General features: G+C 36.0%; 1 protein-coding gene across 2 annotated transcripts in view; it reads right to left on the reverse strand.

Moving 5' to 3' along the window:
• The window catches only part of PIK3C2G (phosphatidylinositol-4-phosphate 3-kinase catalytic subunit type 2 gamma), a 389,187-nt gene that overhangs the window by 310,899 nt on the left and 57,255 nt on the right, over positions 1-21,033 (reverse strand). For both annotated transcript variants that reach the window (XM_064284537.1, XM_064284535.1), the window contains exons 5-7: positions 20,466-20,568; positions 16,008-16,078; positions 10,258-10,321 (exon numbers count right to left, since the gene is read on the reverse strand). In XM_064284537.1, coding sequence (XP_064140607.1) covers positions 10,258-10,321; positions 16,008-16,078; positions 20,466-20,568 — 238 coding nt within the window. The remainder of the gene's footprint in view (positions 1-10,257; positions 10,322-16,007; positions 16,079-20,465; positions 20,569-21,033) is intronic.

Here is a 21,033-nt window from a genome sequence, read left to right on the forward strand (position 1 = left end):
TTTTGTGGTTTTTTTCATTTCATTTACTTGTGATGGAGACTAGAGTGACGTGCACTTAAATAGCTATGTAACAGCTTGCCATCTTCTAGATTTTATATAAACTTTAATGAACCTCTTTGTATTTACATACTGAAAATCATCAAATTCAATTAATGCAGTTGAAGACAAATTGAGAATTTAGAGCTTTTAATTTTTAATTTCCTTAAAGATTAAAAATAGTCTTTGGAGTTCCATTTTGGTTTAAAATGTAATATGTCACTCTCACCTTAGCAATGAAAAAAATACTAATAATCTACAAAATCATAACTCTTCCTGACCCCATAACTCTTCCTGACCTCAACAGAGTTTGAGGTCACAAGGTGAGCAAGTAAACTGAATTCTCAAGAGTAGCAAAGCCCTCCAAGGGGAGATGGGACACTGAAAGGGCTTGACCTTTGTCAACACAGAAGAAAGGGATGGCCACCGTGCAGGTGGGTAAGAAGCATTCAGATAAAACCGTAATTCTTAAAATCACAGTGTGAGCTAGCATATCAGTTTGGAATATCTGGGAGCTTACCCTGGTGGCGTAGTGGTTAAGTGCTACAGCTGCTAACCAAAGGGTCGGCAGTTTCAATCCACTAGGCGCTCCTTGGAAACTCTATGGGGCAGTTCTACTCTGTCCTAAAGGGTCGCTATGAGTCGGAATCGACTAGATGGCACTGGTTTTTTTTTTTTTTTTTTTTTTTTAAGACACAAGAGGCGTTAGCATTTGCTTGCAAGCTCTTTTCCCTGGGTGTGTACCAGATGTTCAGGGAAAATACTGAGGGCAGTACAGGGAACTGCTGTCCTACTTAGTGGTGCAGGCATGTAGGAGGTGATTAGCTGCTTCTAGAGAACAGGCACGGAGCTCTATTTAATTCTGCTTCTCTTACAAGAAGCAAAAGCCTTAGGCTGCCAGGGAAGGAGCAGCAAACCCTCTGTCACCCAGGACCCAGGTAAAAAAATCTCTTGTTTTCAAGCAGAGGAATAGAAAACAAAACAGTCTACCTCTAGGGAAAAGGTAGGACATAGGCAAACATCCACTGGTTCTGAGGGACGAGTAAAAGCAAAAACATTTTGTTCCTGGGGAAGAGGCAGGAAACCCTGTTCTGAATTCAGGATCTTACATGGATACCAAGCAGAGGTCAGGTACCACAGGGGAAGAGTAGGAAACACTCTCCTGCACAAGGCCAAGTGCAGATATAAGGCAGAGTATGGGTGCCACAAGGAGGAAAAGCAGGGATGCTCTGGAAACCCCACCCCTGAGTCTCAAGTACACAGCATCTGTCTCAGGCAGTGGCTGGATCACTACAACACAAATCTCCCTCTTTCCCCCACATAAGCCTAACACTGAGTAGTAAGCAAGACCAGAGTACTTTTAGGGGAGGGACAAAAGTTTAGAGAAAGACCCCTTCTGTAGCACAGGTATAAGCAGGGACTGTTGAAACCTGAGTGTGAAGCAGAACAATGAGAAAAACCTGGTATCACTGGCCCCACCCAAAACACATGCAATAGTAGACAACCCCTAGAGAATCATTAGCTGAAGTTCCCTGATGATAATGATAGCAAAAAAAAAATTTTTTTTTTTGACTAAAACTAAAAAAACTAGATTCTATTAATTCTATATTTTAGCATCTTAACAAAAGAAGAGACATGCCCATTTCCGGGCTTTGAATACAATTTACCTTGATCTCTACTCTTGTTCTATAACTTGACATGTGGCATTCAAAAAAACTATTATCCATGCAATAAAGCAAGATACAACAACCCTTGTCAACAGATAAAGCAATTACCATCACCCAGCTAAGACATGGCCCAGGTGTTAAAACTATCAAGTGGGACTTTAAAATAATTATCATTAATATGTTAAAGGATCTAGTGGAAAATACCGACAACGTGCATGAATAGATGGGGAATTTTAGCATAGAGATGGAAAATATATTTTAAAAAAGTCAAATGGAAATGATAGAAATAAAAAAAAAATGATACTATAGGTGAAGAACTCCTTCAATGGAATCATTAGCAGATTGAACACAGCTAAGGAAAATATGAATAAAATTGAAGATAGGTCAAGAGAAATTATCCTAAGAACAAAGGGAAAAAAGGGTGGGAGGAAAAACCAGGACACAACATCTAAGAACTGTCAGACAATGTCATATATGCAGTTGGAGTTCTGGAAAGAGAAGAGCAGAGCAGAGAGAGCTCCAAAGAGATAATGGCCCACATATCAAAATTTGTAGGATGCTGTTAAAATTTAGAAAGCAATTTAAGGCTTTAAATTTTTAAAAGTTTCAATAGCTTCATGTCGATTAAAGATGTTACATTTATATTTAAAATCCTTCCCACAAAGAAAAGCTCCAGTGCAGATAGCTTCATTGGTGAACTCTAGCAAACATTTAAGGAAGAAATAAAACCAATTCTATTCAAATTCTTTCAGAAAATAGAGGAAGAGAGGACATTTCTCAATTTATTTTATGAGGCCAGCATTACCCTGTTATTAAAACCAAACATTACAAGGAAAAAACAAACTGTAGACAGATAAATTTCATATGCACAGATGTAAATATCCTTAAAAAATTTTGCCTAATTGAATTCAGCAATATATTCAAAGATTTTAAATATTTACTAATTGCAGCTTATCCTAGTAATGCAAAGATGCTTTTAAATTTTAAAAAGAATAAAGGACAAAAGCCATACATTTACCTGTATAGGTGAAAAAAAAAGCAATTGATAAAATTTGTCACCCATTCGTGACATAAACTCTTGGCTAACTTGAAATAGAAGGGCACTTCTTCAACCTAAAAAAAGGGGGCAGCTAACTTCATACAACAGCTGCCTAACATCCAATAAAAAATTAACAAGGCTAGGAGGTCTGCTCTTATCACTTCCAGTCAACATTTTACACAAGGTCTTAGCCAGTATTAAGTAATAAGTCAAATAAAAGAAATTAAAGACCTAAGGATTGGAGATGAAGAAGCAATTATGTTTCACAGATGGTATGACTGTATATGCAGAAATACCAAAGAATCTATAGAAATGATTCTTAGAAACAAAAAGCAAATTTAACAAGAATACAATACACAAGGTCAAGCTATAAAACTCGATTCTATTTCTATATATTAGTAACAAAAAATTGAGAAAATATATTAAAAATTTATACAAATACATAAAATATTTAAAGATAAATTTAACAAAATATGCAAAATATCTGTACACTAAATTATAAAACATTGTTGAGAGAACTTCAAGGACATCTGTATGAATGGAGATAAACACCATGCTCATAGATTAGAAGACTCAATACCTTAAAATTTTAATTATTAAATTGATCTGTAGCTTCAACATAAGCCTAGTAAAGTACCTAAAATACGAAACATTTTTTACTAAAAACAACAAAGTTGAGGAACTTATATTCTCTGATTTCAAGATTTTGTATAAATGTATGATAATCAAGATAGTGTGGAACTGACATAAGGGTAGACATATAGATCAACGGAACAGAAGAGAGGCTCTAGAAGTAGACCTACACATGTGGTTAATTGTTTTAGACACTATCGCCAAGATTATTAGAGGAAAACATAGCATTTTCAACAAGTTGTTCAGGAACGATTAGATATCTATTTAGGAATAAAACAAAAAGCAAACACCTTGATCTTTACCTCACATCATACACTGGAAGTAACTTGAAAAGGATCATATATCTAAAATAACAGCTAAAACTATAAATATTTTTGAAAAAATAGAAAGTTGGGAAAATATATGTAAAGTTGGGTAGGCACGTTATATCTTTGTTAAATAAGACAAAAAAATCATGAACTAAGAATTTTAAAAAAGAGACTTCTAAAAATTAAAAACTTCTGCTCTTTGGAAAACATGGAAGTTAATAAAATAAACACAAAAGCTACAGACAAGGAGAAAATATTTGCAATACTTATATCTCAGAGAAGACTTTCATTTAGAACATATAAAGAACTCTTACAATTCAATGGCAAGACAAACAACCCAATTACAAAAATTGGCAAAGATTTTAAAGTTAAAACCAAAAGGGAATGCCATTACAGAGTTAGTAAAATAATAAAAAGTAAAGCACCAGCAACGTGAAATGTGATGAGCAGGTGGAATAACTGGAATTCTCATATCATACATATGACCCCATTTATATGATATTCTGGAAAAGGCAAAAGAAATCCATATTTAAAAAAGTGAATCTTTGGTTGCCTGAAGTTGAGGATAGAATTTATTGCAAAAGAGGCATATGGGCACTTTCTATCTTGATTTCACGTATCACAGTTGCATACAGTTTCAAAGCTGGCTAAACTCTACACTTAACACAGATGCATTTTATTTTATATAAATTATACTTAAGAAAGTTGATTCAAAAAGAAAAATACCATAATGAAAGCGAAAAGCCACCAACTTGCAAAAGATATTTAAACACGCATAACAAAACAAAGAAAAAGTAAACATATAAAGAACTCCCATGAATCTATTGAAAAGGCATAAAAATGGACAAAATATTTGAAAATGTATGTTACAAAAAAAGGTAATTTAATCATCCACTAAAAAACAAATGTAAGAATCATGGATTTATTAGTAGTTGGAGAAATTCAAATTAAAACCAAAATAAGGTATCATTGCATACACTTCCCGCTGACAAGATGTAAGAAGTTGGACTATACCACACATTGGTGAGAAAATGGAGCAATGGGGAGCTTATGAGACAAGAGTGTAGGATTACTTTTTAAGTCTATAACCCTAGATATATACCTCAGAGAACCAAATGTACATCAACAGAATAGATACATAAATGGAGGTCTATTTATCCAAAGGAGTACTATCCATCAACGAAAATGAACAAGTCAGAACCACATGGAATAAGGTAGCTGATTCTCACAAACAATACTGAATGAAAAATACAGGACTCAGAAAACACATGTAGTTTGATTCCTTTACACAGACTTAAAAGGAAAAAGAAAATCTAAACAATATATTGCTAAGGGATGGTACTTTTGTAGTGAAATGATAAAGAAAGGTTAGAAAATACTTTTCTCCAAAGGGTACCTCTTATGTAGCAGAGGGGAGATACAAAGTGACACATGGGCAGATTCTATGCTACTCAGAATATTTTGTTCCTTAACTTAAACTGTTTAGTAAGCATCTCTACTATTCTCTAATTTATGCATATGCTTTATATCTTCTTCGTGTATTATATAATCCATTAGACATATTCAAAATAAAATATCAGATCATGTTATTCCTTTGTACAAAATCCTCCAGTGTTTCCCATATCACTAGGAGCACAGATTATGTTGGCTAGTGATTATCTCCCATATCTAGGATCTATTTTCACTTCTTATTCTTCTTTAAGTCTGGCTGTGTTCTATACATGATAGGTTTAACTTTTAGTAGTTTCAATTCTGACCTTCATTTCTGCTATGGAAGATTTCAATTCTAAACTTGTACTTTATTTTCCTGGTGACCTGACCTTAACTCATTCATCTTGACTTCTCCTTTTGTGACCTTTCAACTGATCCTTGTTACCTTTTCATCTTATTCTATTTTCTTCTTATGATTTTTGTTCCTTTCCCACCTCTTCTTATATTCTATTGGGAAGGCAAAGCAGTTTTGTGACATTTTCTTCTGGATCCTATACAATCTTCTACTTTAGTAATAGTGATAAAATTAGTAGCAGTATTAGCAATAAAATACTTGCTTTTTCTTGAACACTTATCTTCCAGCCTCTTTATCCATTAATTTTTTAAAAATATAATTGCATTATGTTTTATAATCTCTACTCTAGTTGTGAATAATATGAGCTTTAGGAAGACTGAATAAAAAACCTGCATACTGGTGAAGGGTTGGCATATGCATGTATCTGACTTTGCACTCTCTGGTCCTCAATTCTGTTCTATGTTTCCCTGCTTAAATTATGTTTGAAACAGGAATTTCTGAAAATCTAACAAGAGATTTGCTTTGGAGAGCTTCAGTTCTCAGAAAGTTAAATATATCTTACAAATCCCTAAGCACCTCCCCTTTCTTTCTACTTATATATGGAATTTTCAGCTTCTGCCTGGATCATTACAGTTGGATTTTGGCCATGAGAAGGGCCAAGTGTGACAAAAATATTACTCTGCCCACCTTACTAAGTTACTTAAACCTGTGTGATAGGCATGTCATATTCTCCTGGTTATTTAGTTAGTACAGACTCTGAATTATGGGACAGATGATAGAAGGTTTTATGATTTGAATTGCATCCCCCCAAAATACATGTTATAAATCCTAACCCCTGTATCTATGGATGTAATCCCATTTGGGAATAAGAGTTTTCTCTGTGATGTTAATGAAGCCATAGCAGTGTAGAGTTGTGTCTTAAACCTAACCATATTTGACATATAAAAAGAGCGCAGATCAGGCACAGAAGCAAGCAAGCACAAATGGGGAAGATAGGTATCACATGGAGCTCTCCAAAGAACACCTAGAACAATGCTAGAGAAGCTGAGGCAAGGATTTTCCCCCAGAATGGAGACAGAGAGTCTTCTCCTAGAACAGGCACCCTGAATTCCGACTTCCAGACTTCTAAACTGTGAGAAAATGAATATCTATGCATTAAAGCCACTCACTTGGGGTATTTCTGTTACAGCAGTAGAAGCAAACTGAGATGGAAAGATTTGAAGGTTCTTAACTCCTTTCAGACAGGGTAAATGTTTCATCAAACAAAACCACATTTTGAAGCATAAGTAGATTTTTCTCAATCCAGATCCATCTACCAGAGGTTTCATATATGAGAAATGTGATCAAGCTGGACAATGAATAAGGAAGACTGAAGAAGAATTGATGCCTTTGAATTATGGCATTGGCAAAGAATACTGAATACACCATGGACTGCCAGAAGAACGAAAAAATCTGTCTTGGAAGAAGTACAGCCAGAATGCTCATTAGAAGCAAGGATGGCAAGACTTCTTCTCACATACTTTGGACATGTTATGAGGAAGGACCAGTCGCTAGAGAAGGACATCACGTTTGTTAAGTAGAGGGTCAGCAAAAAAGAGCAAGACCCTTGACAAGATGAACTGATACAGTGGCTGCAACAATGGGCTCAAGCATAACGATTGTGGGGATGGTGCAGGTCTGTGCAGTGTTTTGTTCCGTTGTACACAGGTCGCTATGAGTCAGAACCAACTCATCTGGCACCTAACAACAACAGATTCTGGTGTAAGTTTGTCATCAGTAGGAGTGGTCTTTTTCTAAAGGTCCTCAATGGCACTTAAATAAGAATTTAGGAGACAATGTTTTAGAAGCTACTAAAAAGAAGCAATTTTGAATCAGAAGCTGTATCTTTCAGTTATGTTGAGATCTGGTGGCATGGTGGTTAAGAGCTATGGCTGCTAACCAAAAGGTTGGCAGTTCAAATCTACCAGGCACTCCCTGGAAACCCTATGGGGCAGTTCTACCCTGTCCTATGGGATGGCTATGAGCCAGAATCGACTCGAGGGCAATTTTTTTTTCCCTCCTCTATTTCACTAATCCCCTGAAATTAAAAAAAAAATGCATTCTGTATTCATTATTCCTAATTCTTCATCTAATTCATTACCTTCAATTTAGAAAAATAAAGAATAAAAGAAAGAATTATCCCCAAAGGTATTACTGAATGCTCACTTCATGCAAATTACTGAAATATTTACTCGCTGGAACTAAGAGAAACGAAAGTCAGAACTATGCTCTGAGGTGGCTGATGATCTAGTTGGAAGACAGCCTATCCACATAAATAATGTATTCAACTTCTGATGAAAAATTGCTTCTTCTTAGTAGCTTCTAAAACATTGTCTCCTAAATTCTTATTCAAGTGCCTACTGATGACAAACTTACACCAGAATCTGTTGTTGTTGTTGTTGGGTGCCATTGAGTTGGTTGCAACTCATAGTGACCCTATGTACAACACAACAAAACACTGCCCAGTCCTGTGCCAACCTCACAATTGTTATGCTTGAGCTCATTGTTGCAGTCACTGTGTCAATCCATCTTGTTGTAGGTCTTAGAGAAGAAAGGGTGTCATGGAAGACGAGAAAAAAAATTTTTTTTTAATGGTGAAGCTGTATGTAAATTGCCTAAAAACTAGTCATTTAAAATAGCCAGGGATGCCCAATCTGGTATAAATCAAGTCTAAAATAAACCATGCTGAGGAAGAAAAAAATTGGGAATTTAAATTATCCATATTATTTAATAATAATCTGTGATATTTATTCAGTGTTCATGTTTGTTATTTTATCAAACTTGTGTAATATTCCAAGTTTGGGATATAAGATTTAAAGACATTATTTTTCAAATTGTTACTGTCTGGGACTTTTATGAAATGTTACTTAATGCATTTGTCGAATAAATACAAAGTGCAAAATTGTGAACTGATAATATCACAGACTGTCCTCAGTTCTCAGATATTTGCTACTGATGCTTTCTAGGGAGAATCTCATTTAAAAAGCTCATTCTTTGGGATGAAGTTCATATGGAAAATCACAGACACTGTGGCCATTTATTAAATAATTTAGATCTGAGTGATGATCAATGTTTCCAATGATAATGAAAACATGGTATTTGTTTGATGTTTTGCCAACTTCTAGGTCATACTGGAAAAATTTATAATAGTCAATAGTTTCTTTCAAAGTAGAAATAGCAGAGGTTTCATATACAAGTAACGTGATCAAGCTTCTGTATCTTCTGTATTTGGAAATTAAGAACCATCACAGATTCTCAACATTCTTCTTTGTATGTATGGAAAAAAAAAAAAAGATGTTTAAACACATGACCAGTACTAAGACATTTGGATAGCTAAAATTCATCCATAAGTGGGTTACCATAACCTCAACAGCATATCTACTCACAGCCAAGAGACATAAATAAAAATGATCTAGGAATGAAGTCTTAATATGCCCTTGATACTGGTAAATTTCAAATTCTTCACTAGAAAGAACAAGTATCACAAGGGTAAAGAATCAAGCTGAAAGAGTTACAATTTGTGACACTTTTAAGAGACGAAAACAACCTAACTGTGTATTCTTTTCACATTCCACATTTTAGACTTCCAGATTCAGGCCAGGTTCCAGGAAAGAAAAATGGAATTCAAGTAAGAGTATTACACTTAGGGAGGGAATATGAGTCATATATTTGTCATTCCCATGTCTTTATATATTTACTAGGTATATTAGGAATGGTTTCTTGAGATGCGTCCATGTGTGTGTGTTTGTGTTCATGCTTGTATCTCAGGTGTCCATTAACTAACAAAACTAAGCTCTGACTTGTCTTAAAATATTCTCTGATGCATACCATTTGCTGTAATATGATGTTTTATCTATAGACAGCTGAGCCTTCTTTGGAAGGACAAGTTATAAGAAATGATCTGCCTAATGGAGGTCACAACTTAGATGCCCAAAATTGCCTAAATCTCAGTAGCTTTGGACCAAGCATTATTTTTCCATGTTATCCTCTTTTTCCTACTTTATGTTTCCCTGCAGTTAGTCAGCAGGCAGGAATTGGGAGGTACTCCTGACCACCTCTTCCTTTGTTGCCACAGTCTTTCACCAAATCCTGTTAATAATACACTTTCACACGTCATCAATCTGTCTCCTCATCCCAATACTAGAGCTTTAGTTCATGCCTTCATCATCTCTTTAGGCTAATGGAATGCACCTGTAATTACCCATCAGCCATTCTACTGCCCTGCATGATGGCTCTAAGTTATCAGCTGATAAATTATAAAAACATTAAAATGTTCCATAAAGGTCCATAAGATCCTATATAACCTGGTCCCTGTCTGCCCCTTTCCCTTGGTCTCTTTTGAGGCTCTCACCTTAAACACTAATTGCAGCCATTCCAAATTCCATACGGGTTCCTAATCACACCAGGCTGTTTCCTGACTCTTTGCTTATGTTCATATTGTTCTCTGTCTGAAAGTTACCCCACTCCCCCACCCACCTCCACCACACCTCTTCTCTGGAAAGCCAGCACACACTAATTTTCCAATATTCAGCTCCCGTGTACAGAGGTCTTTCAGTGCATCTGTTACACTTTATTGCCCACATCTTTCTATAAGTCTGTCTTGCCATGATAGAATGAAAACCCTCAAGTGTAGGCTCTCTGTTTTACTTATTTTTTTTTTAATCTTAGAAATTTGCTAAGTATTAAAGCAATAGTAGATGCTTAATAAGTGTTTATTTAACTGATGGGTGGAGTGATAAAAGTTAATACCTGGGTTTTCAATAGGTATTGCAAGTAGAATTCATATTTTTTTATTACTGTTGAGAGGCACTGTCTGGAAAGAAAAAAAAAAGGCTTAAAATTGGGTGGGGAAAACTTAACTCATATTATCTTTACCACATTTATCACGAGTTCTGTTTTGTCCATGTTTCTATAGTAGACTGGTATAAAAAGGATTACTGTTGACCTAATTTTAAAAACCTTTTCAGATGGGTGTCTTATAAAGTTTTATAACTCGATGCACCATAAACATATTTGAAAATTTTATAACTGAAAGGAAATCCATGACAAATTAATCAAACCTCTCAAAGACTGATCATTATATTTATTCTTAATTCAAAATGTATGTTTCAAAGGGATTCGTAAGAAGATAATGGAAATAATTAACAATAAGAAATGTCAAATATGCAAAATTTTATAGAGAATTGCATTCAGAATTAATGGCATATATCTTTTTTTTATCTATAATAGATGGGGTTGTCTTTGACATCAGATTTCTAAGTTTTTCTTTCCTAACCTTCTCTTATTGCTCCAGCTTCATCAGTGTTTAGGTGGAACAGGTGTGGTTTGAGCAGAGATTCTTCTGGGCTTCACTGTTCTAAACTACTTTCACAACAATTCTTCATTGTCCCTATTTGTTCTGAAAACATCTAAATTAAGTTGAATAATGAGTCACACAACACAAAGCAGCAATAAAAAAGAATCAATATGTTTTATAGTAGCTGCCTTCTCTTTTATTACATCATCACTTTAGTTGAAGTTCATCTTTCAGTTCAAAGGCAAAATGCACAGAATATGCAAAATCCAATGAAGGGTGTTATATATTGAATTGTGTCCACTCAAAATATGTATTGGAATCCTAACCCCTATACCTAGTGATGTAATCCTGGTTAGAAACAGGGTTTTCTTTGTTCTGTTAATTAGATCATACCTATGCAGAACCAAAACAAATAAACCCATTGACATCAAGTTGATTCCAACTCAAAGTGACCCTATAGAACACAGTAGAGCTGCTCCATAAGGCTTCCAGGGAGTGGCTGGTGGATTTGAACTGCTAACCTTTTGGTTAGCAGCCGTAGTACTTAACCACTGTGCCACCAGGGCTCTAAATCTAATAATTTCAGTTACAAAAAGAGCAGATCAGACACAAAGAAGGAGCACACACAGGGGAAGACAGATGGCATATGAGGATTGTCTACAAGCAAAGAAACACCAAGTAACACCAGGAGTCACCAGAAACTAGGAGAGAGGCTCATAGAAGGAATCTACATGGCTAACAATCTGATTCGGACATTTGGCCTCCAGAATGGTGAGAAATCAAATTTCTTTTTACAAAGCCATCCACTTGTGATATTTCTGTGACAGCAACAATAGGAAATTAAGACAGAGAGATAGGAAAAGAATAGAAGAAGATAGAGGTGGGGGTGTTTTTATATAAAGCCTGATCCTAAAACTGAAAAGACACTCAAGAGTAAACCTGCTTCCGCACTTTGCTATCAGAAATTATTTTGTAGAAAACTGCTAGAAACTAGTGAAGTTATGTGATTTGTCCAGCTTCTGAGAGGCAGTTAAGTCAGGGAAGAAGGAGGCTGGAATCAAATCTTCCTGCTATCAACTGGCTGGACTTCCAAATGACAGCAAGAAGCGGTCTGAGGAGGGCAGACAGATTTGCATCGTATGCCTAGAAAGTCAAGGCCTACAGTGACCTTTACGAAGAGAAAGATGGGCCTGTTCTAGATGTAGGTGTTGCCGAGTTGGTTCTGACTCATAGCAACCCTGTGTACAACATAACAAAACACTGGTTGGTCCTGCACCATCTTCACAATCATTATGATGCTTGAGCCCACTGTTACAGCTACTGTACCAATCCATCTTGTTAAGGGTCTTCTTTTTTTGCCAGCCACCTACTTTACCAAGTATGATGTCTTCCTCCAAGGACTGGTCCCTCCTGATAACATATCCAAAGTACGTGAGACATAGTCCCACCATCCTTGCTTCTAAGGAGTACTCTGGCTGTACTTCTTCCAAGATAGATTGGTTTGTTCTTTTAGCAGTTCATGGTATTCAACATTCTTTGCCAACACCATAATTCAAAGGCATGAATTCTCCTTCAGTCTTCCTTATTCATTGTCCAGCTTTCATATGCATATGAGTCAATTGGAAACACCATGGCTTGGGTCAGGTGCACCTCAGTCTTCAAGGTGACATCTTTGCTTTTGAACACTTTTGCAGCAGATTTGCCCAACGCAATGCATTCTTTGATTTCTTACTGCTGCATCCATGGGCAGTGATTTTGGATTCAAGTAAAATGAAATCCTCGATAACTTCAATCTTATCTCTGTTTATTATGATATTGCTTATTGGTCCAGTTGTGAGGATTTTTATTTTCTTTATATTGAAGCGTAATCCATACAGAGTGCTCTCGTCTTTGATCTTCATCAGTAAGTGCTTCAAGTCCTCTTCACTTTCAGCAAGCAAGGCAATGTCATCTGAGTATTGCAGGTTGTTAATGAGTCTTCCTCCAATCCTGATGACGCGTTCTTCTTCATATATTTCAGCTTCTGGGATTATTTACTCAGCATACAGATTAAATAAATACGGTAAACATCTTTCTGGTACTCTCTGCTTTCAGCCAAGATCCATCGGACATCAGCAATGATATCCCTCATTCCATGTCCTCTTCTGAATCTGGCTTGAATTTCTGGCAGTTCCCTGTTAATGTACTGCTGCAACCACTTTTGAATGATCTTCAGCAAAATTTTACTTGGGCGTGATATTAATGATATTGTTTGATAATTTCCACATTCTGTTGGATCTAGATAGCATTATTCTAGATAGCATTTAGGAAAACATTAGGGAGGGGATATAGTTAGGGTGGAATAAGTGCTAATGGAGAGTTTGAGTTTTAGCTGTGGCTGTGAAATTAAATATCTGTATAATGGTTGACAAATTTTCTAACTGTTACGTTCTCTTTAGAGAACCCAAAAGAAGCAGCATTAGGAGCAGGGAGCCCCTAGATTGCAGCCCACCACTCTGGAGTTGGAGCAAAGGGGTGGGGGAGTTAAAGTCTGAGGCTAGTCCGAGCCTCAACAGAGCTTTTGCTCTGCCCTGATTCAACACTGTGGACACCTGCACCAATGGTCAGGGACACCAAAGACTTCTCCAAGGGGCAGGGCTAAGGCAAGAGAGAAGGAAAACTGCTTTGCTATAACCATCTTCTCACAGCCTCCTTGCCACTCTGTGTCTAGGTAACAACTACAGGTCACAACCTTCCAGCAAACCAGTTCAAAACAGTCCTCTATCTCCCCACAGATTTCTCACTTTTTTTAAAAATTCGCTGAATTTGATGTCTCTCTTTATGTTATTTACTTTGGAAGCAGGAAACAACAGCCTTTGTTAATATGCCATTTGACAGGCACCTTTACGTAAATTTAGATCAGATTAGGCATTCTAAAGTCCTTTCTCACCCTAGCCATTCTACGATTTTATGATATAAAGTGAGATATTTTGGGAAATATAAAAGAAAGAGGTGTGCATGGGAAGGTATGATAGTTTAATGAAGGTCAAAACCAGTAACCAGTTGCTGTCAAGTCGATTCTGACTCATAGCGACCCCATGTGTGTCACAGTACATCTGTGCTTCGTAGGATTTTAAATGGTTGAATTTTTGGAAGTAAATTGGTAGGCTTTTCTTCTGAGGTACCTCTGGGTAGACTGAAGCCTCCAAATTTTTTATTAGAAGCCAAGCAGATTTATACCACTCACAGATGCCAATGAGGGCCATTGTTGTTGATGTTGAGTTGGCTGCAACTCATGGTGGCCTTATGTATAAAAGAACAAAACCTTGCCCAGTCTCGCGTCATATTCATGGTCACTGGTATGTTTGAGTCCATTGTTGGGCCTATTGTATCAATCTATCTCATTGAGGGCTTCCCTCATTTCGCTGACTCTCTCCCAAACATGATGTCCTTTTCTAGCAATTATTCTTTCCTGAGGACGTGTTCAAAGTAAGCAAGCTGAAGTCTTGTCATCCTTGCTTTTAAGGGCTATTTTAGTTGAATTTCTTATAAGACTTATTTATTCATTATTCTGGCAGTTCATGGTATATTGAATATCCTTCGCCAACACCATAATTCGAATGCATCAATTCTTCTTCTGTCTTCCTTTGTCATTGCCCAGCTTTCATACGCATATGAGGCAATTGAAAAGATCATAGCTTGGGTCCAGAGAATCTTAGTCATTGTGTTAGTTATCTAGTGCTGCTATAAGAGAAATACAAGAGCATGGCTTTAACAAAGAGAAATTTATTTCTTCACAGTAAAGTATGCTAAAAGTCCAAATTCAGGGTGTCAACTCCAGGGGAAGGCTTTCTCTCTCGATCTTTGGCCTTCTCATCGATCTTCCCTCAGGCTAGGTGCTTCTCTGTGCAGGGACCCTGGGTCCAAAGGACACGCTCTGCTCTTGGCACTGCTTTCATGGTGATTATGAGGTCCCCCAATTCTCTGCTAACTTCCCTTTTCTTTTATCTCTTGAGAGATAAAAAGTGGTGCAGGCCATGCCCCAGGGACCTGGGAAGGGTGGTACAGTCCCATCCTAATCCTCTTTAACATAAAATTACAATCACAAAATGGAGGACAAACACAGAATACTGGGAATCATGGCCTAACTAACTTAATACATGCATTTTTGGGGGAACATAATTCAACTTAATCCATGACAGTCATCAAAGAGACATCTTCGCTTTTTAAAACTTTAAAGAGGTCTTTTGCAGCAGATTTGCCCAGTGCAATAAGTCGTTCGATTTCTTGACAGCTGACTCCACTGAATCAAATTGAATCAAATTTCTGAGGGATCTGATTTCAGTCCTGCCACTGATGACCTGAGTGGCCTTGGGTAAGTTATTTAACCTTGGAGAACTTCAGTTTCCTCAATTCTGAAGTAGGATAATATTCATTATCATAGTGTTGCAGTGAGAATTAGATGAGAAATATATGTAAAATATATAATAAGCTCCAAGAAGTGATGGCTCTTATAGATATTCAATAAAAAATATTTTATCTCATGTTATATTTTTAGTCAAGCTTTGTTTTACAGATTTAGGATATATACATTCTCCCCTTTTTTGGGGGGGTGGGGCTGGTTCAGCTAGGAGTAGCTTTAATTCCAAATGAACTCAAACCATAGCACTAATACCTTCTGGTTTAGCTTCCTGATAGGTCTATTCCTTCAAATAATATGTGTGTACATTTAAATATCAGAATCAATTAGGGTCTGTTCATTTGCTGTCACTTGATTTTTCCTATTTGAATTCACTCTCCTCTGTTTATGACATACCAGTTATTCACAGGAAGTTCCAGAAATGAATATAAAGCAGAAGATGGTGACTTTTAAAGTGTGGAAATTCAGCTATACAAAGAGCTTAGTGACAAGCACACTCAAATTCACAAAATGAATGAGAAACAAGAAATATTTGAAAACATAATAACCAGTAGCAGAGATATTTTTAAATGAACGTTAGATTATTCTGGAAGGTGTTAGCAGCTTTTCAAATGTATCTGAATAGCTGTGAAGAATAGATAATTATTAATGGAATTTGCCTAAGGGAGGTATCTATTAAAACTACAATAGCTTCCGTGGTACTTATAAAAAAGATAGTTTTTACAATCAGTGGAAAAATATTGTGATTTGGCACTTGAGGACTCTGTCAAGAAGTAGTCTTAGAACAAAAACAAAATACCTTACCTGGATAATTTCCAAATATGCATATATTCGAGAAGTTGGTTCAGATAAAAGTGACTGTGGTCATCTTCATGCTGTAGAGAGCAGAATATATTAATATTTATAGGCTGAATAGGAATGAGTAGCAGATAAAAATAGGTCTGTAACTTCCTGCTTTCATTTTCTTCACCTCTTTCGATAACCCTCATTCATCATTTTTGTACTTTGTCTTAAAGACCTTACAAGACTACCCTTAACTATATAAGGATTTTTTCCAACAGTAAAACAGAAAGCTGAGCTTTGGTGAAAACCTGCCTGGCATCACCAAGGTCAAACATTAATTTCTCTAGTATAAAGGCAGCATTTTTGGAACCAGTTCTACCCACATACAAGCCTTTTTTTTTTTTTTTTACATTTAGGCCATAGATGCCATGGTAGTATAAGACCTGACAGTTTGCCTGATTTGCAGGTGAACTCTTGCACTTTTCAGCTTCACCATATCTTGCTATCAAGACGTCAGTGTGATGTTCATTTCATGAACATTAAATTGTGCTAAAGAACAGCAACTACTTATAGGGATAAATTCCAGGCATTACCAGGTGGTAGTCTGTTTTCTCCTGAAATGAGCAGGAACAGTCCTGTGCATGTTCTCTCTCTTTCTCTCTCTCACACACACACTCACGAACGCTACTTAACTCCTTGACTCTCTCTTCTGGAACAGTCATTCACGAACATCCTTTGCAAGGCTGCAGCAGAAAATGCAATATACTCCTATACGGTTGCTTTGAGTTGGAATCGACTCAACAGCAACAAGTAAACCATCATAATCACCCTATTTCACCACATGGTGGCACTAAATTGGAGAATCAAGTGAATCCAATAATGCCTGGAGTATGTAATCTTGTGTGTCAGTAAATACAACAGTCTATTAGAGTTTTTTAAAGAAAAATCAGGGGAAATACTTTTATATGACTTAAGGTTAAAAGTAAATTAATTTTTATATTGGTTTGTTTTGTAAGGAGGAAGAAAGTAGCTAAGTTACATAGAAGAGCAAGGTCATCACTACAAAACAATACTTCACGTACTGTTAAAAAGAAACACTTTGTAGAAATATTCAGGTACTTAAACACATAAGACTTGCTCTCTAGGAATTTATATCTAGAGTTAATCAGATGGCTGAAACTACTTTTACTCACACACTAATTCCTGGAGGAAAGTGTGGTAATGGTAAGACACACTTTTTTTCTTTCTTTTTTTTTTTTTTTTAATTCTGCAACAGAGTAAGTTAAACTTTCGTCATGGAAAGACAGGTAAAAGAAAAGGGAAAGTAGAAAGTGAGAAACAGTGAAAAGAAAAGGTAGTAACATTTGCACTGAAATATTTGGAACCTGCCTTCTCTCAGATGTTAAAACCAAAGTGACATACAAATCACATGAATTATATTTATCTTTCTGTATATTATAATCACATTCATTTTGGTTTCCAGAGATGCTTGGTGTAAGCGGGAGGGGGGGGGTGGTTAGCCTTTGTTATAGCATCATTTACTAGAAAAAAAAAATTGTTTAAACTAACTGAAAGGGTTGAAGGTAAGTTTCAGTACTTGTCCATGGGATATACCACATATTCCATGGAGAAAAATGAAATGTTTTCTTGTTTTTATAAAAGTTTTATAAAATTTTCTTTCTAAAATATATGTAGTATATTGATCAGTTTAATATAGCAGAATTTATGAGATTGTAACTCCTCTTTGTTATCTGAATTGCTATATTTAAAAGAACTGATCTTTGATTTTTCTTTTCTTATATGTACATATGATAGGAAGATAGTGAATGTTTTCTTCTCTTGATTTTGCTTTGTAAAATGGTGTAAAAATTCCCTGATTTTCATAATTTTAGCTGTAAGCTAAACATTTATAAATAATTATATCAGACAACTGAAGTATTTACTGAAAGGCAATGGTGTCAATAATTTAGTAGAATGATCATCATTATATCCCTAGAACTATGTGAAAAAGAATACTATCAAGCCAATTTTATTCTGCTTTACTAGAAAGAAAATACAATTATTTTTGTCAAATATAGGATTTGTAGTTTGGAACATAATATATATAGGTATTGACCCCCCACACGTCTGTCAGTTGGTCGTAGTGTGGGGGCTTACGTGTTGCTGTAATGCTGGAAGCTATGCCACCAGTATTAAGATACCATCAGAGTCACCCATGGTGAGCAATTTTCAGCTGAGCTTCCAGACTAAGACTGACTAGGAAGAAGGACCCCGGCAGTCTACTTCTGAAAAGAATTAGCCAGTGAAAACCTTATGAATAGCAGTAGAACACCGATACAGTGTCAGAAGATGAGCCCCTCAGATTGGAAGGCATCCAAAAGAGGCTAGGGGAAGAGCTGCCTCCTCAAAGTAGAGTCAACCTTAATGACATGAACGGGGTCAAGCTTTCGGGACCTTCATTTGCTGATGTTTACTTCAAGACAGTGTTGACAGCAAAGGGTTTACAATGAGCTCTATGATCAGACTCCCAGAATCCAATCCAGTGCTGTCGAGTATGATCAGGCTAACTTTGCTCAATTCCATAACCCTTACCTATGAGCAGCGAAACTCTTGACTTTTCAGTACTTTTATATACATATGATGGAAAAATAAATGCAATTATCACTTTTCTTCCCCAGAACTACTGTGAATTAGTACATGTAAAGCCCTGAGGACAGTGGCTGAGACCTGATATATGCTTAATATGGTTAATCATTGAGCACCTTTCATTTGCCAGACTTCAGGCTAAGTATGTGGATATTCGAGCTCTGGTGGCACAGCGGTTAAAGTGCTCAGCTGGTAACTGAAAAGGAGGGCAGTTTGAACCTACCAGGCACTTCACAAGAGAAAAATGTGGCAGTCTGCTTCCATAAGGATTACAGCCTTGGAAACCCTATGGTACAGTTCTACTCTGTCATATAAGTTTGCTATCAGTTGGAATCGACTCAACAGCAATGGCTTTTTTTTTTTTTAATGTGGACGTAGTTGTGGAAAACAAAACAAGCAAACGAACCCACACACATACAAAATTTTGACAACTGACATGACACTCACATCCCAAACCTTTGAGAGTAGCCCATAAATTCTAAGCACATTCGTTGTCATATAATTTAATAGCATTAAGGCATGGGCTATGAGCTCATATCCAAGCTCCTCTGCCTTGCTTATATAATTATGATCTTGGGCAAGCTATGGAACCTCCCCATGACTCAGTTTTCTTATTTTTAATAATATTTGCCTCAGAGAATTATTGTGAAGATTAAATGTAATAACAATGTTAAAGTCTCAGACATAAAAGCACATGCCCAATACATATTATCTTAGAATAATAGGGTGATATGGATTTTAAAATAAACCTTAATTTACATGAGACTGGGATGTTAATGATTTGTGAATTATTACCAATAAGTTTTTTTTTAAGCAACATCCAATTTCTAAACCAGATTAGAAATTAGAATTATACATTTTCTTTTCTTCTCTTATTTGCAATAAAACATGATGATTTTTAGCTTATCCTTCCACACTGTGGGTAATCAGAAGAATCTTAAGTTTGTTAATATTGATGGTACTAGTTGTACTTCATAATGTTTCTTTGTGGAGAATTCAGGTGCAGAGCCCTGGAGCTGTAACACCAGCTGAGTTGGGTACCAGATCCAAAACATATTTTTAAACAACTCTCTTTTGGCCTCATTATGTTATATTCCAAGTAGATATACTGCAACCTAATGCCCCGCCTGACATTTTCTATGATGAAATACCTCTGACCAGAAAAAAACAAGCATGCAGTTGGAAATTTGTTATCTGATGTAAATGACAGGGTGATAGAATTTTTGCTTAAAGCAGGTAAATTGGAAGATTGTACAGATAAAAACTGCCAAAATATCGAAGTTCACTGCATACCCTGCAATTTGGGTTGGAAGTAACTCAAGACATCACATAGAGAATAAAATTCATTCATAATGGCATGAAACCATGTCATTAAATCATAGTAATCCTTTTCTAAAAAAATTTTATTATACATATTCTGAATATTAATCTCTCCTGATTTAAGCTGTATTGATACGCACACAAGTCTTCAAATAGAACAAAAATTGTGTTATTTTTCTTCTTTCAATGATTTCCTCCTCACACTTTCTATTTCATTCATTTATAAATTGATACATGGATAGTATGAATATGAAGACCTTAATGAGTTTCTCACATACTATTTTTCAAAGACATCAATTTACTTGTTATTATCCTGAGTTGCAATAATGTGTTCATGTCATTGCTTCAGTCCAAATTGTTACGAGACATTCAAATAAATTTTCCATTATTTTTAATGAAATATGCTCAAACATGTATTAACCCATATAATTCTATATTGATAAAAATCCATAAAGAACATTGCTCTTAAAACGAGCAGTTTGCTAACTGAAACCAATCCTCATAAAGTCTTACCTTTCTAGATAACTTTCCTGGAGCATCCCTATTTTTCTGCAGATGAAGTTGAATAACACTTTTATCTTTCTGAAACATTTTGTGGCTCCCCAAGCAGTAATCACTGAAGTGGAAAAAAAATGAACACAATTATTTCCTCCCATAACACTCCCAAGTGTGTGTTTTCCTCTCTTGACTTCATTTCCTTTTATTTTTGAAACATAGTCTGGAAAAGCTAACCATGAGGGGTGTGTGTGTGTGTATGAGTGTATGTGTAAATATATATAAAATAGAACCTTTCATCATATTCATTTTAAAATGACAATATATTACAAATATGTTCAAATGCATAATAAGTTAGAAACCCTTAGAATAATTATATTAACTGTGAGAAAGGAATACTTTACATATGCACAGTTTGCTTTACTCTGCCACCTCACAGCTGGGAGGTCTAATTGATGCCACGAGGTCTATGGGAGGACCATCATATCAAGGAAGAAGAATGGTGTGGTGGGAATGGTAGGCTTTAGAAACAGATTTAGTAGCTTAGACCATAGGCAGCTCAATCAAATAACCTGAAACTCAGTAT

Source organism: Loxodonta africana, chromosome 4 (assembly GCF_030014295.1).
Source record: "Loxodonta africana isolate mLoxAfr1 chromosome 4, mLoxAfr1.hap2, whole genome shotgun sequence".
NCBI lineage: Eukaryota > Metazoa > Chordata > Mammalia > Proboscidea > Elephantidae > Loxodonta > Loxodonta africana.